This window comes from Podarcis pityusensis (genome assembly GCF_964106645.2).
Source record: "Podarcis pityusensis genome assembly, chromosome: Z".
Lineage (NCBI taxonomy): Eukaryota > Metazoa > Chordata > Lepidosauria > Squamata > Lacertidae > Podarcis > Podarcis pityusensis.
In genome coordinates, this window is record NC_138044.1 from 48442603 (window position 1) to 48464790 (window position 22188).

Here is a 22188-nt window from a genome sequence, read left to right on the forward strand (position 1 = left end):
TACCTCAGCCCCTTTGAATCATGTTTGTTTTGACTTTGATTAAATGCAGTCTAAAGGATATCTACAAGACTAACCTTTCACTTCAAAATGCTCAATGAGTTTGATTCCAAACAAGCAGTTCATATTAATTAAGCGAGGAAGGCTGGCTTCTGCTAAACTGGAAAGTCACTGAGATTTTTAGGGTGTTCAGCACAAAACTTGCATGGGGGTGGGGGTGGTGTGTTTTGTGTTGAGTATGCGCCACAGAAGTTCAGTCAAGCATTTAGGCTCACCACAGGAAACAACAGTATGGCAGATACAGCTTTTACACAGCAAACACGAACGCACACACTATATAAAAACACTATTTACAGTTGCTGCAAGAAGTCTTCACTCTCTGAGTCTAGCTTGGGCTCTAGCTTATAAGGTTTTTGCTGGGGCAAAGTCCAATATTCCTCAGACAAGCCCTTCACAAAGTCTCCCACATTTTCACAGGATCTTTCCAAAAGTCTCCACATCTCCAACAGATTCTCAGTGAATCAGGTGAGTTAGGGACTTGCCTGTGCCCTGCGTGTGAAGACAGGCTCTGGCAGATTGAGCAGATGAGACCAGTCATAGGTCCAAATGCCAAGAAGGCAGTTTCTGTGCATACAGAAGAGGGAAGTGAGGGGAGGATGGGGGTCTCCAACCTGGGAAGGGCAGAGGCGTGTGGTGGGTGCGGTCCACCCGGGTGTCATGACTGAGGGGGGTGACAAAATGGCAGGCAAGTGGGCGGCACACCTTGGTCCCAGTGTTCAGGGATGATGAGAATTGTAGTCCCCAAACAGCTGGAGGGCCAAGTTTGGCCATACTTGTTTTAAAAGGTGTGGGTGGGGTAAGCAGATCTGGGGCTCTTCACTAAAGGTGGGCGGGGGAGCTTTGTTCCTGCTGCAACTTCCTTGGGGATCATCTGGCTTCCTGCAAATGTCGCCCCCCCCTCTAAAAAATAGAAACATTGCTGTTTCTTTTTTATAGCCACAAAGATGAATCACACTCATATTCAACCAAAGTTCACTGGGCTAGGAGCCTTCTGTGACAAATCCCTCACCAGTATCATCCTTTTTCATTGCCAGGGCTGACATATTAAATATTTAGGTGGAAGATTGTAGGTCAGGCGCCAACTAACGCACACTCAGAATGGACCAACTGAACTGAGCAGACCTAAATAAGTCATCGCAGTTCTTTTCAATGAGTCTGCTCTGAGTATGGCTAACACTGAATGCCACCTGTTGGCTTTTCTAGCAAGATGTGTAGCAATGAGAAATGGGAGTCACTGGGGCATGAAGAGCAGGCATCAATATTTAAAGAGAAGTCACAGGGTGTAGTCCCCTCCATGTGATACCGCTGGACCATCCTGATTTAAGCAAGACATCCTGGAATTGTGGAAGCCATACCTGGCTTCTCCTTGGATCCCAGAATATCCCATTCTTTGGTCTGGCACTCTGACATGACTCAACTGGCTTGGACCAGAGCACCAGACCAAAAATCCCATTTGGATCACCCATATGTTGGAGGGTATGCTATATGCATGAACAAAGTCCCAGGGTCAAGCCCTAGCATCTCCACAAAGTGCTGGCAATGACTCCTCCTCAACCCCTTGAAAGCCACTGCCGGCCACTGCAATACTGAGCTAGCCTGACTCAGTAGAAGCCAAGTTCCTCTGTTCCTAGTGTGCCAGACTCCTTCCCACTTTCCCATCCTTGCATGGAGTCAAACGCTGGGTTAGCCCACTCCAACACAGGACTATAGAGTCAGACTTGAAGGACCCTTGGTGCAGGGAATCCTGAAGAAGTGCACCTTCAAGAGATGGCTGTCTGCTTGGAGACCTGCAGTGTGGGAGAACCCACCCTACTTCATACGAACCCTCTGCCTTCTAGAAATGAAATTTTGATGAGCTAGCTCAGTTGGCAGAACATATGATTCTCAATCTCATGGGTTCAAGCCCCATGTTGGAGGGGACCCTCATGGTCCCTTCCAACTCTGCAATTCTATGTACATTTCATCCTTCCTTTTATTCCCCAACACCAAATCCACTTTCTAAAAAAAGTTGCAGAACTTCTCCAGGGATTGAGGGGAGAAGTGTCCTGATAGCTTCACATGTGCTGGCCAACCATCACCACCCACAGCTAAGTTTTGTGGCACTATTACATTTGGATGTTTATGGGAGTTCTGCCCTGGAGAAGGAAGGTGACTTATATGAACGTTGCAAGGTTGCTTCCCAAGCTGTTCCCGTGCCAGACTCCTTCGGGATGCATGGCCTGCGGCAAAAGGGAGAGGTTGAACGCACACCATACATTTACAGTACTTCTAAAAGCACACTCACCAAGAATCCTGTAATTTGTTAAGGGTGCTAGGAATTGTATATCTGTGAGGGCAGGTGTGGTCTTTGGTACTCTTTTGTAGTCCTGTATGGCGCACTGTGTGAGATCAAAATTTAGCACCCCCAAATGGATCTTCTCAATTTTGCACCCTCTTGGTTCAGTGTCCTGTATGGCAGAGCTGCCTGCACCACCCTAAATCCAGTGCTATGAGGGGTTAATTACAATTCCCTGGATTCTTTTTTGGAAGGTGGGGGTTGCTTTAAATATATGGTGTGTACACAGCCAAAGGAAGCAGATTTGATTGATGTTGTCACTGTTACTCTGGAGATCTAACTGGGAGAAGGTTCATGATAATATAATGATCATCAGCTTTAACCCAGAAAGAAAACCTCCAAGGCTGAACTTGCCTCTGAGTCACCTCAGGAGGGAGCGGCCTGTTCCATACTGCCTTGCTTCAGTCAACAGACTCAATTGCTCCTGTGTTGCCTACCTAGCCAGAACTCCAAAGGGAGCACTGAGGCTGCCAGCATGTTTGCAAGGTTGTTTGGACACAGGCCTCTAGCCACACTGTGTAAAACAGGTGCTTTCTGTAGGAGCCATGGCACCGGAATGACACTGACGAGGACAACCCCTTTGCCCAAAACGGAGGGCTCAGTGAAGAGTAGGCTGGCATCTCCTAGAACTTTTTCAGGTGGGTAAGAGCAGTTCTAAAGCTGTTTAGAATTTGTGTGTGTGTGAAAAGTAATGGAACAAGTGGAATATACACGGGGGAGGGCACAGCAGGCAACCGTTCTTGTAAAGGGATAATCTGCCTACCATAAGCCACACAATGTTAGCCTCAAGTCTCAATTACTGCAGTGTGTGTGTGCATGCACGCGAACGTGCCATCCAACCATCCTTCCCTTGTCCAGAAACTCCAGCTGGTACAATATGCTACAGCTAGGCCGTTGATGGGAACAGACAATAGACATCACACAATTCCAGTGCTCAAAAGCTTGTGCTGGCTGTTCCCATGCTTCCGGGCCAGGTTCAGGGTTCTTGCATTACTTTATCAGGCCCATAGCAACTTGGGTCCAAGGGACCACCTAATCCTGTCTATTCCCTGCCCAGTCACTGGGATCCTTGGGGGAGTCACTGTGAATGGTCCCCCATGGCTTAGAGCACAGCTTTTATCAATCAGAAGCCCTGTGTTCAGTATTACGTGCCCAAATTAGTACAAGTCCCTCCCAGTTAAGTCCAGGCTTAACTGTTGAACAACCAGCATCTACTGAAGATTTTTTTATTTTATTTTTTTGTCATTCCAGCTAGCATTTGTTTAACTGAGGTTTGATTTTATAGTTTTAACCGGCTTTTATTTATTTTTGGTATTGTACCTTTCCAAACTGCTTGGAGACTATCATACCCTCTGATATTTCTCTGAAGAAAATAGGGGCGCCCCATTCTATAATGATAGTTTTACTGTTTATACCCCACACATATGACTGGGTTGCCCAAGCCACTCTGGGCAGCTTCCAACATAAGTAAAAACATAATACAACATTTAAAAACATTCCCTATACAAGATTGCCTTCAGAAGGCTTGGGGGTAGGATAACTCTGTACCCTCCAATATTTATCTAGTGAAAACAGGGACATCCTAAGAAAAAGTGGGAGATTCTGGGATCTAATCAGAAATTGGGATGGCGTCTTTAAATCATGGATGTCCCTGGAAAATAGGGACACTTGGAGGGTCTGGACTATTGGAGTTACGTGATATGGAAATAGTTCAAATAATAGTTCAAATAAATAAAATATTAGGAAAACAGTAAGCCGGAGGTAGGGAGGTTTTTTCACCTAAGAGCCAGATTCCCTAGTGTGCAACCTTTTTTTTTCAAAATCTGCTGTTACTGGGTGCCTAATAAATGAAAGAAAGAAATAAGATGGTGGTTGGTTCAAGGTCACCAAACAATCTTCAGAGTTGAAGCAGGGAATTTGAACCGCATCTAATTCCACTCCTGATCTGTCACCCAGCTTGGTCCCCCCTGTTTTAGTTATTAGAAAACCAAAGCAAAAAAACAACAGCTCACTTCTGAATAATGGAAGACTTGAGAGGCATGCATATGATTTTTCTCTTTCTCTTGTAAAAGTCTCTCTATTTCCTTGCAGAAGGTAGATGGGTAGAAATGAAGAAAGGTGATTTTAAATGAAATTTAAAATCTTCTTTTAAATAATCTATTTCTTGAAGTATGTACCCAGTGGGGCTGCAGCAGCACTGTTATAACTTCCCGGCTTAGCAATTTATTCTGGGTACTTTCTTCCCACAAACTATAAATCATTTAGAGACTCTTTTCATTGCATAGCTTGTTCTGGGAGCTGTGTGCTTTATTGATTTTAGTGAAGAGAATTACTAAAGGGAGACGAGACATTTGCCATTTCCATCTGGGCTGTGTGTGTTTTTAAAAAATTGGGTGGAGGGAAAGGAGGGGGGAACCTCCCCCCACCCTTTTGCCCTTTAACCAAAGTTTAAGGGAGGAAAACATCATCTCACCTTGAAAAGTACTTGTGGCTTTTCCATCACCTGCCTGCTGGAAAGGGGTGATCCACAAATCCCATCCTACAAGGCAATTATTTAGAGTGGTCAATCCTATCCATTGATTCAGTAGTGGGGGGGGGGATCAAGGATCCTTTTCTGGATGCAGTTGGAACCAACAACTGCTGAACTTTGGTTATATTTTTAAGGTCACAGAGCATTCAGAAATGAAAGAAGACCAACCAAGCTCGACAAAAAGGTACTGCTGTGGTTGGGACGGTTTAAAAAAGAAGAAGACATCCCACACCTCTTGTCGTAAGTAGCCACAGGGGTTCGCTAGTTATTTATTACAATATCCTTAAAAGGAAAGGGCCCAGGGGTCAAGTGCAGCCTTCATGGCTTCTTTATATGACCCTAGCATGATTATTAAGCTGCTTACTCCCCCCCCCCAAAAAAAACCATACCATGCCAAATTTAGAATACATCAGAATTTTTTTAAAAAAGAAACATCGTTTACTAAAAGTCCTCATTCAACAGTAAAAGGACACTGCACACTGTTTTCTCAGGTGCCCCACTGAGAAGCCTGCAAGGAAGTCCTGAGGGCACCTGCAGCATTCTCCCCACTTGGGATCCCCAGCTCCTGGGATTCAGAGGCATCCTGCCAGATTTGTGAAACAAGGGGTGGTAGCAAGACCAGCGAAATGAGAGTTAAGACCCTGTCACATTTTGTTGCATCCTTCCACCCATCTGCTGTCTCAGAAGCAACTTCCTGTCTCCAAGCAGAGAGAACTAAATCCCGACTCCTTTCTCTCTCACTTGCTTGCTCTTCATAATAATGCCTGCACAGCCATTGATTCCCTTGTCACCCAAAATACATTTAATGGCAAGTGTGTACTTTCTCTGGAAGAGCTTCACCGGGGCTGTATGTGATACAGGAAGTTCAGTGTGTGGGCGTCGATCATTGTCTCTGTCCAAAAATAAACCAAACCAAGTTGGAAGCATTCGTTTATCCATAACCGCTTCCACTTGCTTTTGAGAGAAATTTCGCAAAGCAAATTACTGTAGCACTCAGCTGCTTCCATGACAAGGAACACAGAGGTACTCTGCAGCATTTTTATCATGGTTCATCTGTATGGTGCTTGATAGTAACACACAAATGTTGGAGAGTGGGGAAAAGCCGAAATAAATTTGCTGTTGCCTCCTTCCAAAAAATTATTCATATATTTATTTATAGTAATAAATAATGTATATTGCTATTCATCAAAAAAACCAGCGCTTTACACCAAGAAAACATGAGATCATATTGCAAAAAGCACAGAAAAAAAATAAAACCAGAGATCAATTAACTATTGTGGTAGCTCCAATATCATAGAATCATATATACCTGCAGCTGTGCCAGAAGAGGGGAGGGGGAGGGGAGTGCAGTTTTGGGGGCCTGATTTCAAAACTTGTTGCCCGAAAGTTGATACGTGACAACATGTGATACTTTGTACTTGGTGGCATAGTATCTAGGGTGGTGTTGTGTTGTGTTGTGCTAATTGAAGAGAGGATATACTTTAGATCACGGGTGGCTCTCACCCTTCACCAGACATGATGAGCTCCAGGTCCTACCATCCCTGACCGTTGGCCATGTTGGTTGGAGCTGATGGAGTCCCTAAACAACCAGGAGGTTCCACCTGGAGCCTAGAGTAGTCAATGACACTACAATGCCATTGTTTTCTGGTTTTCCAGAGTTGAAGTTCTCAAGGCTGCACAGAGCCAGTTGAGGATCCGAATCTGCTACATCATGATTGCATTGACTCTGCTAGGATGCATGACCATGATCATCTCTGGTAAAATGGTAAAGGAATTGACTTCATTTGTTTCTCAGACCAAGAAATACAACCCAACGTGCTTTAAACACACACAAAAACACAGAGACGGGGTTCACATAAGTTTGTGAAGATTCTCGCTTCTACACAGTGGCAGAGCTTCATGCTCCGGCACCAGGGGGAGGGGCAGAGAGGAGGCGTGGCGTGGCTGGTGCTCTGCCCAGGGGTATGGTGCACGGCCTGGGGTCGTGGCACCCAGCGTGGGTGGGGGGCAACCACAATGGAACCCCACCGGGATCGTGCTGCCGGGGGTGGTGCGCTCCACCCACCGCCCCCTCTTCCTCCGCCAGTGCTTATACAAGCCTTGCTGTTTGTGTCTACTTGAGAGGGGCTTCCCTGCGAGGAATCACACCTGTATAGGGCTACCGCCAGAGTTGGACAGATCTGTCCATTCTGATTTCTCTTGGAGTAGAGCCATGCCTAAGATTCAAAGCACATTTAATGTACATTTAAAGTACGGCACATGACTTGCCACAAAGATTCGTGGGAACAGCAGTTTGTTAAGGATCCTGTGAATTGTAGCTCTGTGAAGGCTAAACTACAGTTCCCAGGATTCCTGGAAAGAAGTCATAGGCTTTCAACAAGCATTGGACGTGTTTTTCATATATGGTGCGGATCTGCCCAAGTTTCTCATGTTTCTAATTTGAAATTGAGTTCTCTATATTTCTCCCCAAGTCCTCAAGAAAATTTTCTTTTTCAAACACTGACAAGTGATGCCTGCACTTGGGGGCTGCTCAAGAAACAGTCAGCTGTGTTGGGCCCTTGTGATCTTTACCCTGGTTCTCTGCTGTAGGGAATGTTACCAACCAGATGTTCTTATTTTTGAAGGCTGTCAAAAGAGAAGACACGCTGCTGAAGATAAACGCAGAGAAGAAAGCTAAGTGGAGAGCGGAAGGACAGGTGGAAAAGGAAGCAATGGCTGGAAAATCTGAGCAACCATGAAAGGGATAATCCCAAAGGATGACCAGTGGTCCATACAGAGAGCGCCATCAAGCAGATGCTCCTCTAAGACTTGGGTCTCTACTCTATACCTGATAGGAAAACAATCATTTCCTTTTTATTGTAACTGTAGACAGCCTAATGGAATCCAGAGGGGAACCAATCTCAAGACTTCAGTATTTAATTCTGCCCATAGACTGTGACCATTTAAAATACTTCCATCTTTCAGACCTGAGTTGGACAGTGGAGAACATCTGGACTCAGCTGAGCATTTCTGATTAGAGGACAACCATCACCTGTGACCAAATCTCTCTCTGTACACCAGCCTTTCTGAACCTGGTGCCATCCAGAGGCTGCTGGACTGCAGTGCTGGACACAATTGGCTGGGGCTGGTGGAAGCTGGAAATCCAAACCATTGAGGAAGGCTGGCCTTTGCCAAACTGTTATATCCCCAACCCAACCCACAATCAAAATAGTTAATAAAATTCATTTGTGTGACTAAAATGTTATTTATATACAAGAAGTGGAACAGGGGAATCTTGTTGGAACAATTTAAATGGGGTGCCTGGATCAATTACCCTGTAAGCTTGAGGCAGGAAAACTTGTTTAACTCAGAGGCCCCCCTCCCCTCTTACATAGCCTTCCAGGGTCCACTTACAAGTGGTGGGTGGGGCTACATACAATAGTGGGTGGAGCAATGGATGTGACTCATGTTGGTTCAAGTAAAAAACAGAGATAGAAAAAGGGATAGAAAAAGACCACACGTTTGGTAAGTTAAAAATAGTTTACTTTCAAGCTCTCTAAAGGTCAGATTCATGCGATTTCCATACATCATCCAGGAAAAGTTGCACAGGCAGTAAAACTTGACTTAGTTGCACTGGTGAAATTTCTTAAATCATTGGTACGGTATAGGAACTAAATGGCATTGAGCTTCCCTGGTAGACTGAGGGTTGAACAATAGGCTTGGTTACCCATTTCCTCCTAAGTTAAGGGAAAGTGACCTCACTAAGCCTGGCAGGGCAGCTTACCTTATGTTATTAACCCCTTCATGCATTAATAGACTTAAGCATGTTGGTTGTATGAAGCTGGTTATTGCAGAAACCCCTTCTCTGTAAAATATAACAATTGCATGCACAAGTAATGAACCACCCAGAGTCCCATCTTGACTCAAAGATTCCCAAAACTGTCTCTTGGTAGTGGCTTGGTCAGAATATTGGCTGTCTTTTCTTTGGCTTGACAATATACCAAATCAACGAGTCCATCTTTTATCACCTCACGCACATAGTGGTATTTCACCCCAATGTAATCATAGAGTTGGAAGGGACACTGAGGATTGTCCAATTCAACCCCTTGTAATGCAGGAATATGCAGCTGTCCCTTACAGAGATCGAACCTGCAACCTTGGTGTTATTTGTGCTTTTATCTTGTGAACCACCCTGAGATCTTTTGGTGAAGGGCAGTTTATTATTATTATTATTATTATTATTATTATTATTAATAGCAGGAAACCGAAACGGGTGATCCTGCTAGGCGGTGAAAAAGGATGCACAGCAACATATTGTTGTGGGTCTCATTTGTTTCAACAAACAGACATTGTGGCTATATCTAACCATCTTCAGGAGCAGTGTTCAAACTAACGAGCAGGAGGAGGATGAGAAGAATGTTTTTGCAGTGATTTGTATGGCATGGATGGCTGAAAATAGAGCAGTGATGGTGAAGAACCACTGTCCCTGGAGCCCAGTTAGGCCCACCAGGCCTCTCCTTCTGCCTGTCCATCACCTGACATTAAGTGCAGGACAAGTATAGCTGCAACTGAGCGCACCACCAAATTGAATCCATGGGTGTAAATAGGAACATTCTTTTGCAGCCATGGCTTTTCCTTTGGTGCAATTGGAATCTGGCCCATTGCCCCGTTGCACTGCTTTGGGGAGGGATCTGAGCTCCTGGTCATTTCCAAGCATGTCCTGTCTCTTTGGCACACTTCTGATTCCTTTGTAGGCTTAGGCTTTGTCTTTTCCTGCTTGGGATGCCTGGAGATTGATTGGTGGGTGACTCTGTCCACCTACCAAAGTTTCCCACTGAAGATTGGCCATTTTGGGGAGGGAGGAGAGAGAGAGAGAAATATACACCCATCCTGGTTTCTAAAGGGATTCTCTAATGTTAAAAAACACAAGAATGTTACAACAGGCGTTGTGCCTTTGATTCCAAAGTGGTGTGTCTAAGTGGATATTATTCGGGGCGGTGATAATCGGTGTTAAGTCATTATCCAAGCTGTTTAATTTGATGTTGCTCTATAAATGAATCGGCGTTTATTTGCATGCATATTTTGGTGAGAGGGAGATTAAAGGGAAAAAAGAGTTCCAGCAACAACATAATGATGTTATGATGACACTAACTGGGGGAGGGGGGGGGATGCAGCTGCCATTCAAAGCTTAACTGCTCAGTCATTTAAAAATAAACACTTTATAATACAGTTTAAGGGGGGAAAGGGCAACAAACAAAATGTACAAAATCTGTCTAGCTGAAGTCATCAATCCCCAAAAAGGCTTGGATGAGCAATAGCAGGAGATAATTTCCTACAAGGGATGAGTCATCATCATCTACATCGCTGAAAGAGTATTGTACCCCTTACACAGATTTCAGTGGCACAGAATGTGGGACCTTCCAGATGTCAATGGACAATTCCCATCATCCCTGACCAATGGCCATGTTTGCTGGGGCTGATGGGAGATGGAGTTCCAACAATGTCGAGGACACCGCATTGGATACTACAGTCATACCTCTTGTTACGTTTGCTTCAGGTTACATCTTTTCAGGTTGCGTCCCGCAGCGACCCAGAAGTACTGGAAAGGGTTACTTCTGGGTTTCGCCGCTCACACATGTGCAGATGCGTAAAATGACATCACGTGCATGCACAGAAGAGGCGAATCGCGACCCGCACGTGCGCAGACGCGAGTTGTGTTCCTTTCAGGGGCTCTGGAATGGATCCTTTTCGCAACCAGAGGTACCACTGTACTGCTATATGTGAACAGGCCACCTGTGCAGTTGTCAATTCATCATCATTCTTTTTTGTTTTGTTATTGTGCCTTTAGTAACAGCAAAGCGATCAGCATGCTGCTAAGTGTTGCACAGAGAAGCACTGCTTAATGCACAGGTGCAGGGGCTGATTTGGAGGCTGGCAACCCAAGGCACAAGCAGAACACACATGGACCCACAGTGTCTATCTTAGTATCAGGGTATGCCCAGCACTGCCTGGGAATTTGTAGAAATGAAAAGGTGTGGATTTTTTTTTAATGAATAGTGCAATTTGTGAGTTTGGTCCTGTCATGCCAAAAATTGGGTAAAGTCACTCCAAAGGCATATTTTGGTCCCACCATCTTGATTCAAAATGGTGCCTGGCATCCAAACATCAATGAAGATGGCTGCCCCCACTACAGGAACCCTTTTGCCAGGTCTAGCAATGATATCACAAGAGACAGCTCCAAATGAGAAAATGAGCAAAGTCATGTTTTGGTCTGCCATCTTGAATCAAAATGGCAGCCAGCATTCAAACATTGATGAACCCCCTCATGACAAGTTTTGTGACAAGATAAGGGGCGGCTGAAACCATGGAGAATTAACAGTCAAACCACTTTCAAAATTATATAGGAGATTCTTGGGAGGCTGGCATTCTCTGCAGCACAAGGAAGATCCCATTTCCTCTGAGCTCAAAATGTGCTTACTTTTGTATTTCTCTTGGATGAGTTGTTTCCCACTGCAATTTGTGACATGAAACCAGAGACTTTGTTTTAGTGATGGTATCTGTTCCACAAGAGCTGCTTCTCATTCATAATTTATTGCTCCCTAAGACTTTTGGGCTTTTATGTTGCAAGCAGTTCCTTTCCCAACGATGGGTGAGAAAACTCACTTTCTTTCTTTCCTTTTTACAGCAAAAGGAAAAGGAGAAGAAAATTGTGCAAACGAGACAAAGTGGCAATTCAGGTACACACATTGTCGCTTTCCTAGAGGGTTTGTTCACCTCAGCATCAGAAAGCCTCAGTGTGACTCAGGAAGCACACAGTGTTAAGGCCATGATCAGCAGGGTCCTCTTCCTTAATAAGATAAGCTCGTAGCTGAAGGACACAGAGAGGAATAACATTTTTTAGGCCCAGTTTCTGGGGCCCGACATGCGACAACTCCATTCTGAAGCCCTGTTTACCAAACTTGAGCACAAAATCCAGCTGCCAGTTTGGATTTTGTCAGGTCTGGTTGTGCGTAAGTTTCTTCAGTCATCATCACTCCCCGTAATGCTGAGCTCAGGGGGAGGCTCTAGGAAGCACTGCAGTTTGCAGACATAAAACAACTGTGGCATTGCATCCCTGTTTCTGATGAGAATAGCTTGTCAGGTGGGGTTGTTTGGTGGGCCAGGCAGGTGTGCGTGGGGGGGGGGGGCTGAGGAAGAATTGCAGCCTTCTGCAATGGTGTCTACAGAAGCAAGCTCACTCTTGGCAGAATAAGCAACTTCTGCCCAAAAGGTAATTTGGCTGCTGTGATTTTCATGTATCTCAATTAGTATCATTGACTCATTACATTGCTATTAGCCTACAGGTTACCAGATTTTTTTCAATGAATCTGGGGACACTTATTGTTCGCTACATACATGTGAATGCTGAGAAAGCTGTAAATCCGGGGACTGACCCCAGGAAACGGGGACATCTGGTAACCTTACTTTAGCCCTTTCAATAAAAAGTGGTCCTTTTAAAGGGTTTGGGGGGTGCTTCTCTGTTACTAAGATTAGAAGGCCACCAAACAAATGCTCTTCTTTTGACTTTGGCCCTTGATTTGAAGGGTGTGAGATCATGCCTCTTTTACTGGGGCAGCACTGGTAGTTCTACCTTTCTATTTAGCTGTGTTTATAGCCTTTTATTTGCTCTGCAGTGTTTTCAGGCTTTTATTGTTAACAACATAAGACGAGTCTGCTGAATCAATCCAAAGGGAAATTTAGTCCAACATCCAGTTCTCACTAAGGCCAAGCAAATGCCTGAGGGAGACCCAGAAGCAGGACCAGAGCACAAAGGCATTCTCTCTCCCCCGTGGTTTCCATAAATTGGTACTCAGAAGCATTCTGGCTTCCAACCATGGAGGCAGAACATAGCCATCGGGGCTAGAGGTCCCTGGCAGCTTTATGCTCCATGAATTTGCGCAGTCCTCCTTTGGAGCCATCCACTATGGTGGCCATCCCTGCCTCCTGTGTGAGCGAGTTCCATAGTTTAACTAAGCCCTGCTTGAAGAAACAGGTTTTTTAAAATGTCCCATATCCTAGTTTAGAGAAAACGTGAGTAAAAGGTGACCTGCTAGAAATTCATAAAATTATGCATGGCATAGAAAAAGTTGATAAACAGAAGTTTTACTCCATCTCTCACAACTCTAAAACTCATGGAGGTCAAATGAAGCTGAATGTTAGAAGGTACAAGACAAATAAAATAAAGGGCTTATTCACACAATGTATAGTTAATCTATGGAACTCTCTCCAGATGGAGGAAGGGATGACCACCAACTTGGATGGCTTTAAAAAAAGGATTAGACAAATTCATGGGCATGAGGCTCTCAGTGGCTACTAGCCATGATGACTCTGCTCTGCCGCCACAGTCAGAAGCAATGTACCTCTGAAGGCCACTTGCTGGAAGACACAGGAAGGGAGAGGGCTCTTGTGTCCTGGTCCTACTTGCTGGTTTCTCACAGGCATCTGGTTGGCCACTTTGAGAACAGGATGCTGGTTTAGATGGGCCATTGTCCTCATCCAGCAGGCTCTTCTTAGGTATTTACGTTTCTCCTCTTTGTCACAGATGAAAGAATCCAGTTGTATAGCTTGGGATTTCTTCTCTCTGCGTTCCTCCCAGAGATCATTTCTCCTCTGGTCACTGCTATGGATACACAACTTGTCTGCCTGTCTCCAGGCCCTGTGATCATCTGCCAGAGATTCACGCAGCTGCAGCAAAACATGTCCCTGCACCAGTCTCTTCAGCCACATCAGGCTGCAACCTGCCAACAGCTTGACCTCACCCCCAAAGGCTCACTCCTCCCAAGACAGACGGATGCCAACCATTTCTTTGTCACAGCATTCTGGCTATGTATCATCGGTGGCAACTGTGGAGCCAAAGGAACTAGGGTGCCCATGTGTCCTACTTTAGAGGGTTGCCTGGTCCAAAGAACTCACGGAAAGGTCAGAAAGCAGAAGTTCTCAATCAGCAATTAGCAGCACCTGGACAGCAGATGGAGTTGTCCAGCTCACCTGATCATTGCTCTTCCCACTATCATCAGATGCATTTCTTTTATATTACGGCAATTATTTCTAAATCTGCATTTCTACCCATGCATTTTATGCAAACCTGACTCCTTTTTGGTCCCTTTGTAGGCCACACATAAGTGGCCACCCTAAAATGGAATGTGTGCATTCGTCACTCTTGCCAGAAGTGATTCAGCCTCCTCCCTCACAGACCCCTTTCCCCCCTGCTCTTAAAGAGCTATTATCTGTCTCCAGGCAGAGAAGGAGAAAAGAAAACAGATTCTAGAATACAAGCTTGGGAGACTAAGCACAATTAAACCACAGCTGTTTGGGGCTTTCTAAATGCTGTTTGATGAGCGGTTGGAAATTCAGATGGCTCAAGAGGATGATTTGAGAGAGGGAGTGAGAGGGGGGAGAGAGAGAATGAGAGAGAGAGAGAGAGAGAGAGAGAGAGAGAGAATGAATGTGTTTTTAATGGAAGCGATTTGGCTTAAGATGCTGTTGGGGAGGATTTGCACACTCACACACGCGCACACGCTGCTACCACCAAATCCCCCACCCTCCTTGCCATACCGCCTCCCTTTATATCTCATCCAAACCCACCAAACCCAACAGTGACAACCTTACCTTTCTTTATATAGGAAGGATAGATGCAGTGCTTTTTTTCATTTTCCTACTCATATTGAAATATTGCCTCTCAATGAGGCCAAACTTAGATTAACAAAATGTTTAGGGGTATGCGTACCCCCAGAAAAAAACACTGGATAGAGGGATGGATGGATAATAGATAGATATATGTAAGGGTTGCCATATTTTAAAAATCTGGACAAAAAAGTTGGGCATTGTTGAGATTTCTGTGTTTGGGGAGGGGTGGAACAGAGTTGTTTCTGACATTTTGGAAATTTCCGAAAGATGGATGCTGGATTTGTCCGGGAAATCTCGCATGTATGGTAGCCCTAAGATGATAGAGATAGATAGATAGATGATAGATAGATGATAGATAGATAGATAGATAGATAGATAGATGATAGATAGATAGATGATAGATAGATAGATAGATAGATAGATAGATAGATAGATAGGTGATAGATAGATGATGATTGATAGATAGATAGATGATAGATAGATAGATAGATAGATAGATAGATAGATAGATATAGATAGATAGATAGATAGATAGATAGATAGATATAGATAGATAGATGATAGATAGAGATAGATAGATAGATGATAGATAGATAGATATAGATAGATAGATAGATAGATAGATAGATAGATAGATAGATGATAGATAAATTGATGATAGATGATAGATAGATAGATGATAGATAGATGATAGATAGATAGATAGATAGATAGATAGATAGATAGATGATAGATAGATGATAGATAGATAGATAGATGATAGATAGATGATAGATAGATAGATCATAGAATCATAGAATCATAGAATTGGAAGAGACCACAAGGGCCATCAAGTCCAACCCCCTGCCAAGCAGGAAACACCGTCAGAGCACTCCTGACATATGGTTGTCAAGCCTCTGCTTAAAGATCTCCAAAGAAGGAGACTCCACCACACTCCTTGGCAGCAAATTCCACTGTCAAACAGCTCTTACTGTCAGGAAGTTCTTCCTAATGTTTAGGTGGAATCTTCTTTCTTGTAGTTTGGATCCATTGCTCCGTGTCCGCTTCTCTGGAGCAGCAGAAAACAACCTTTCTCCCTCCTCTATGTGACATCCTTTTATATATTTGAACATGGCTATCATATCACCCCTTAACCTCCTCTTCTCCAGGCTAAACATGCCCAGCTCCCTTAGCCGTTCCTCATAAGGCATCGTTTCCAGGCCTTTGACCATTTTGGTTGCCCTCCTCTGGACACGTTCCAGTTTGCCAGTGTCCTTCTTGAACTGTGGTGCCCAGAACTGGACACAGTACTCCAGGTGAGGTCTGACCAGAGCAGAATACAGTGGCACTATTACTTCCCTTGATCTCGATGCTATACTCCTATTGATGCAGCCCAGAATTGCATTGGCTTTTTTAGCTGCCGCGTCACACTGTTGGCTCATGTCAAGTTTGTGGTCAACCAAGACTCCTAGATCCTTTTCACAAGTACTGCTCTCAAGCCAGGTGTCCCCCATCTTGTATTTGTGCCTCTCATTTTTTTTGCCCAAGTGCAATACTTTACATTTCTCCCTGTTAAAATTCATCTTGTTTGTTTTGGCCCAGTTCTCTAATCTGTCAAGGTCATTTTGAAGTGTGATCCTGTCCTCTGGGGTGTTAGCCACCCCTCCCAGTTAGGTGTCATCTGCAAATTTGATCAGGATGCCCTTGAGTCCATCATCCAAGTCGTTGATAAAGATGTTGAATAAGACCGGGCCCAAGACAGAACCCTGTGGCACCCCACTAGTCACTCTTCTCCAGGATGAAGAGGAACCATTGATGAGCACCCTTTGGGTTCGGTCAGTCAGCCAGTTACAAATCCACTGAGTGGTAGCATAGTCAAGACCACATTTTACCAGCTTCTTTACAAGAATATCATGAGGCACCTTGTCAAATGCCTTGCTGAAATCAAGGTAGGCTACATCCACTGCGTTCCCTTCATCTACCAGACTTGTAATTCTGTCAAAAAACGAGATCAGGTTAGTCTGACATGACTTATTTTTCAGAAATCCATGCTGACTATTGGTGATCACAGCATTCCTTTCTAGGTGCTCACAGACTGTTTGCTTAATGATCTGCTCCAGAATCTTCCCTGGTATTGATGTCAGACTGACTGGGCGGTAATTATTTGGGTCCTCTCTTTCCCCCTTTTTGAAAATAGGGACAACATTTGCCCTCCTCCAGTCTGCCGGGACTTCGCCTGTTCTCCAGGAATTCTCAAAGATGACTGCCAGTGGTTCTGAGATCACATCTGCCAGTTCTTTTAATACTCTTGGATGCAGTTCATCTGGCCCTGGAGACTTGAATACATTTAAACTAGCCCTGTATTCTTGTACTATCTCCTTAATTATTCTGGGCTCTGTTTCCTTTGCTGAATCATTTGCTCCAAATTCTTCAGGTCGGGCATTGTTTTCTTTATCGGACAAGACTGAGGCAAAGAAGGCATTGAGGAGTTCAGCCCTTTCTGTGTCCCCTGTTTGCATTTCACCATCTTCTCCTCTGAGTGACCCCACTGTTTCTTTGTTCTTCCTTTTGCTACGAACATACCCATAAAAGCCTTTTTTGTTGCTTTTAACCTCTCTAGCAAGCCTGGGTTCATTCTGTGCTTTAGCTTTTCTGACTTTGTGTCTACACGTGCTGGCTATTTGTTTGAATTCCTCTTTGGTGGTTTCCCCCCTTTTCCATTTTTTGTACACATCCCTTTTTAATCTTAACTCAGTTAAAAGTTCTTTAGATAGCCACCCTGGCTTCTTTAGGCACCTTCCATGTTTCCGTCTTATTGGTATTGCCTGACGTTGTGCTTTTACTATCTCCCTCTTAACAAACTCCCAGCCATCATGAACTCCCTTTCCTTTTAGTATTACTGTCCATGGGATCTCACCCAGCACTTCCCTAAGTTTTATGAAGTCGGCTTTCTTAAAGTCAAGAAATTGAGTCCTAGTATGCTTGGCTGCTCCTTTCCGCTGTATAGTAAACTTCAGAAGAGCATGATCACTCGCGCCTAATGATCCTTCCACTTCTACCCCACTAACCAGGTCATCAAGATTGGTTAGGACCAGATCTAAAATGGCTGTTCCTCTTGTTGCTTCTCCCACTTTCTGGACAATGAAGTTGTCTGCAAGGCCAGTGAGGAATCTGTTTGACCTTATGCTCTTGGCTGAGTTTGACATCCAACAAATATCCGGGTAATTGAAGTCCCCCATTACTCCTATCTCCCTTCCTTTTGCATGCTTGGCCATCTGTTCCAGGAAGGCATCATCTATGTCCTCAGTTTGGCTTGGATAGATATAGATGATAGAGATAGATGATGATGATAGATTAGATAGATGGATAGATAGATAGATGATAGATAGATCTAGATAGATCTAGATAGATCTAGATCTAGATGAGAGAGAGAGAGAGAGAGAGAGAGAGAGAGAGAGAGAGAGATGCATGTCACCCATTTTCCAATCAGGTGAGATTCTAGCTATTCCAGGCACTTACCTAGGTTTGGTTTCCTCAGAATGAGGGACAGCAGAGACTGTGGTACCTTTGTTATATATGGTTTATTTCCACATATATACAACCTGAGCTGACGATGGAGGAGCTCACAGCATTAACACCCCAAGAAAGTCTTGCTTCTCCCATAGCCACAGCCTTGGATTCTGTGAGAAATCAGGGACGACTCTGTCTCTCAGCTGCCCAGCCTGCTTCTAGCTTCTAGCTCACACCCACACAACTCTGGCTTTTGTCTTTCCAACTAACAAACAGTTGAGGGGCCCACCCATTTTCTCTCTGGCACAGAGCCACTTCCTTTGTTACCTTAATAGCCCATACTTTGGACACCATTATGGCCCTTGCCTGTCTAATTCAGCAATTAGATCCCTGCTGGATCCAGGAATTTGAAGAGACTCAGCCTACCTCCCCCCCCCCAAAAAAAGACCCTCACAACTGTGTTTGTGTGTGTGTGTGTGTGTGTGTGCATGTGTGCAAAAGGAATGGAAAAGGAGAGGCCCATAGCCACAGCTGGGGGGGGGGGCGTGCTGAGAGGCAACACAAATCTGGAGGCGGCCCTGTGCCTTGAAGGAGCATCCTGGAACCCAACACACCAGGTGGCCAGTCAGTGAGAAGAAGACCCCTGTGCTGGGCTCCAGATACATCCAGCTGTTTACATGTTGTCTCATAGTAGGAAATATGTCTATTCTAGTCTCAGGACACCAATGAAGCCTCGTCGTTGAGAAGTGCATCTTCCTTTCTCTCTCTGTTTTTGATACACTAATAATTTCAGATAAACTGTCGAGTCTCTAAAAATGTAATGGAGCTATCCATACAAATGCTGACCCTGGCATGCCTCAATTTGGATCAGAACTAACTTGCATTAAAACTCAGCTCTGACCTGATTAACTGCACTGAGGCTATTTCAATTAATCACTGAGGCTATTTTAATTATTTCAACTTCGTCTGCTGGCAAGTACCTCATCACCTTCCTTGTCCAACTTGTCCACAAGTCCTGGATGTTGGAGAGTATAATGAGAGTTCAAGGCAAGTCATGGGGTGTCCCCTTCCTCTCATAAGCAGGTGTACCCCATCTTTGGCTTTTTACAACTGACTCTTCCGGACCCCATGAAAAATAATTGCAAACTGCAGAGGCCTCCGGGGCAAATTAGCATGGAGGTGCTTCTCCATGTGAAAGATGTCCAAGGGAACAGGCCCTCAAGCCTGGACAGAACAGGTGGTGGAACAAGACTGGGGCTGTTTCTGGACCAGTCTGGATGCAACACATGAATGATGCCAAATCAAGAACGCATGGCTTGTTTTCACATTTCTTGTGCCACGTATAAAATGAAGACTTGGGTTGCCTTATCACTCCACCTGACCCTGGAAGATGTGCGTGGTGCTGACTCCTGGATAGCAAACAAGAGAAGGAGGGAACAGGTGTCAGCTGGAGGAACTGAGGAGGAAAGGAGCCAAGAAGAGGGAGAGAAACCCACAAGAGAAGACAGGTTTCGAGAAGAGAGGGAGACTGATGTACAAGTCATCAGTGTTGGTGACTTGTGGGAGTCAGTTGGTAGTTCACCACACCTCAACCAGTGTGATGTATCAGCAGACTATGCCAAGCCCCAGCCGAGTCTTCTGAGATCTCTTGCTCCAAGAACAGCTTCTTCCAGAGTCCCCAGTTAAGGGGGAAACTCTTCTCCCGCACAGTTCCAATCTAGGCTCAGGGCTGAATCCAGGAGAACATTTTAAAATAATAATAATAAATGCTTGTACATGTGTAGAGACAGCTTGTAGCTGTATTCATTGCCTTTTTTGAAGAAGCCTCTGGCATAATCCCTCAGTCCCCCTAAGACTCTGCTGTAACTTTCAGCAGCAGCAGCAGCAGCAGCATTATTGAATATGCAACCAGGGTGGGGGGAGGGTTGAGATAATCAGTGTCACCACAGTGTGGTAGGTGGTTTCAGTCTTCCCTCTGGATAAACACGGTCCTTAGCACTAGAGAGAAGCGCTTCCATGGGCAGCAGTGGGAGCTTTTCTCTCTAATGCTCACTGTTGTGCAGGAGGTGATTCCTACCAAGATCATAGCTGGAGGGGGGAGCTTAACCCCACCCTACATGCTGCTGTGGGTCATCCCCTATCTCCTGTGCACTTGGTATTTTCTTTTTGAAAAAACCGCAGAGTACCAAATCAGGCTGTTAACACAGCAGGTAGTTGGGCCCAAAACCTAAGCCCATGTCAGTGAAACGATAGTATGTCAATCCCCAGTTGACTCTCTCTGCCTTCAGGTCCCAGCCTCTCCACGGTTATCTGCCTAGAGTCACTTTTAATTGGTTCTGTAAAGCACTCTTACATTTATAGGATAAATATATATCCATATTCCTTGAAATCCAGAGTGGCGGCAGTCTGCATTTCCTCCTCAACAGTAAGTGAAGTGGAAAATGGGGGCTGGGGAAGTCAAGGCAGGCACTTTTGTCCTTTTCATGTGAGGCAAGCCAAAAAGCAAGCCCAGTTTTCAAAACATCTGCGGCAAATCTCCCTGTTTATCTGCTTGCTACAGATATTGAAAACTTTTGCTGGCTTGTTCAGAAATGATTTCCCCCTGATTAACTTCAGCGCCAGGAAGGAAGCTGGACTCCCCCACTGCCCCTGCCTTATCACACAGCTTGAGCCCTGAGCCAATGCTTCTGAAGGACTTGGAACACTTATCACATCCTTGGCCTGCTGGGGTTGCCTAGCAACCACATCGGCCTCCCAGGCGGCCAGTGGTTGCTGGTATGTCCAGGGAAGAGAACCCTGGAAAAAGGGATAGGCTGGTGGAAGGAAAAAAGCCGGGCATACAAGGAATCGGAGCAAGAATTAGCCCTCAGAGCTTTGGAAATCATAGCGCTGGGAGTTCTGGAAAAGACTCCTCCTCCTAACTAAGCCCAGCGTTGTCAGTTGTTATTACCTTATCCAGTGCTATTTTTCTAGACAAAGAGGTGCTGGAGCTCACCATGAACTTCTCCCTTGTTCTCTTAGAATGGCAATGTGCTGGAGAGGTGCTGGAGCCAAGATCCGGTGAGCTCCAGCTGAAAAAAAAGTCCTGATCTGTGTAAAAGAAAAAAAAAGTAACCTCATGGAGAAAATGTGCTTGCAACTTCAGTGTGAAGGCTTACATATGCTCAAATTGTAAGCTACCCACCAAGCTGGAGCTCCAGAGCCCCGGAAGTTGTAGCCACATGACTGCATTAAAGCGTAGCAATGTTGTCCTTTTCCTCAGTCCAGATCGTAACTAGTTTGTGGAAATAATGTCTCCAAACCCAGAAGCAACAGGATAAATACAGGATAGATCTAGACTGTGGCTAATGTTGTGTTTACACTGCTTCCCAAACCAGCAGTCAAAATGCATTGGGTACAGAGTAAATGGGAGTCTGCTTGCAGCCATATTGTGGTTCCCAAGGGCTTGACAAATCTCTTCTCATTCCCTGCTCCTGGTGGCTGGTGGGACCAACACTTTCTCACCAAAACAGCCACAACCCCTTTGCAACAGGGTTACAACGATGGACTTTAGCCCCATCTGCACATTTAAAGCAGGATTGTGCTGCTTTAGGCAGCCATGGCTTCTCCCAAGAATTACCAGAGCTGTAGTTTGTTAAGGGTACTGAGAAATGTTGGGAGAACAGAAGCAACAGAACTTATGCACCATTCTCTTGAAACAGAAGACTCAGCTACATTAGTTCAGCAACATGATTTCCCATTATGAGCTTTACAACGCATTTTCCTGAAACGTTTTTTTGATGTGTCAAGATCCAACCGGAAGCTCCTTATGCTTTCAGCATTTCTAAATGTTTGGCTTTGGAGCTTGCAGACCAACAACTCCAAGGTGTTCTTCCTACGCGCCTTCTCTGGGGTGTCTATAGGAGCCAGTCCTTCATGGCAGACTCTCCTCCTTTTACTTTGACCAGCTCCAGTCAGCACAAAGGAGGAGGAGACTTCTTTTCAGTAGCTAAAAAGCTCCCCTTTCGTGCTGAGTGTTTGGCTCTAGGATGCTGGAAACAAGGACCCTGCTGAGACCCTCTACAGAAATGGCAACAAGTCTTTAACCCTCTGTAACCCCGAACCACTACAGCTCTAGTCCCAGCCAGCACAA

General features: G+C 44.9%; 1 protein-coding gene across 1 annotated transcript; it reads left to right on the forward strand.

Annotated features, from left to right (window-relative positions):
- Positions 1 to 414: 414 nt before the first annotated feature.
- LOC308467851 (protein FAM162A-like) lies at positions 415 to 19956 on the forward strand (the record flags this gene model as incomplete). Its single annotated transcript, XM_080989501.1, has 7 exons — positions 415 to 522; positions 2933 to 3030; positions 5057 to 5162; positions 6579 to 6687; positions 11587 to 11638; positions 13483 to 13673; positions 19930 to 19956. The coding sequence occupies exons 2-7, from the start codon at positions 2949 to 2951 to the stop codon at positions 19954 to 19956; spliced, it is 567 nt and encodes a 188-aa protein (XP_080845627.1). The 5' UTR covers positions 415 to 522; positions 2933 to 2948.
- Between the last annotated feature and the right edge of the window lie 2232 nt (positions 19957 to 22188).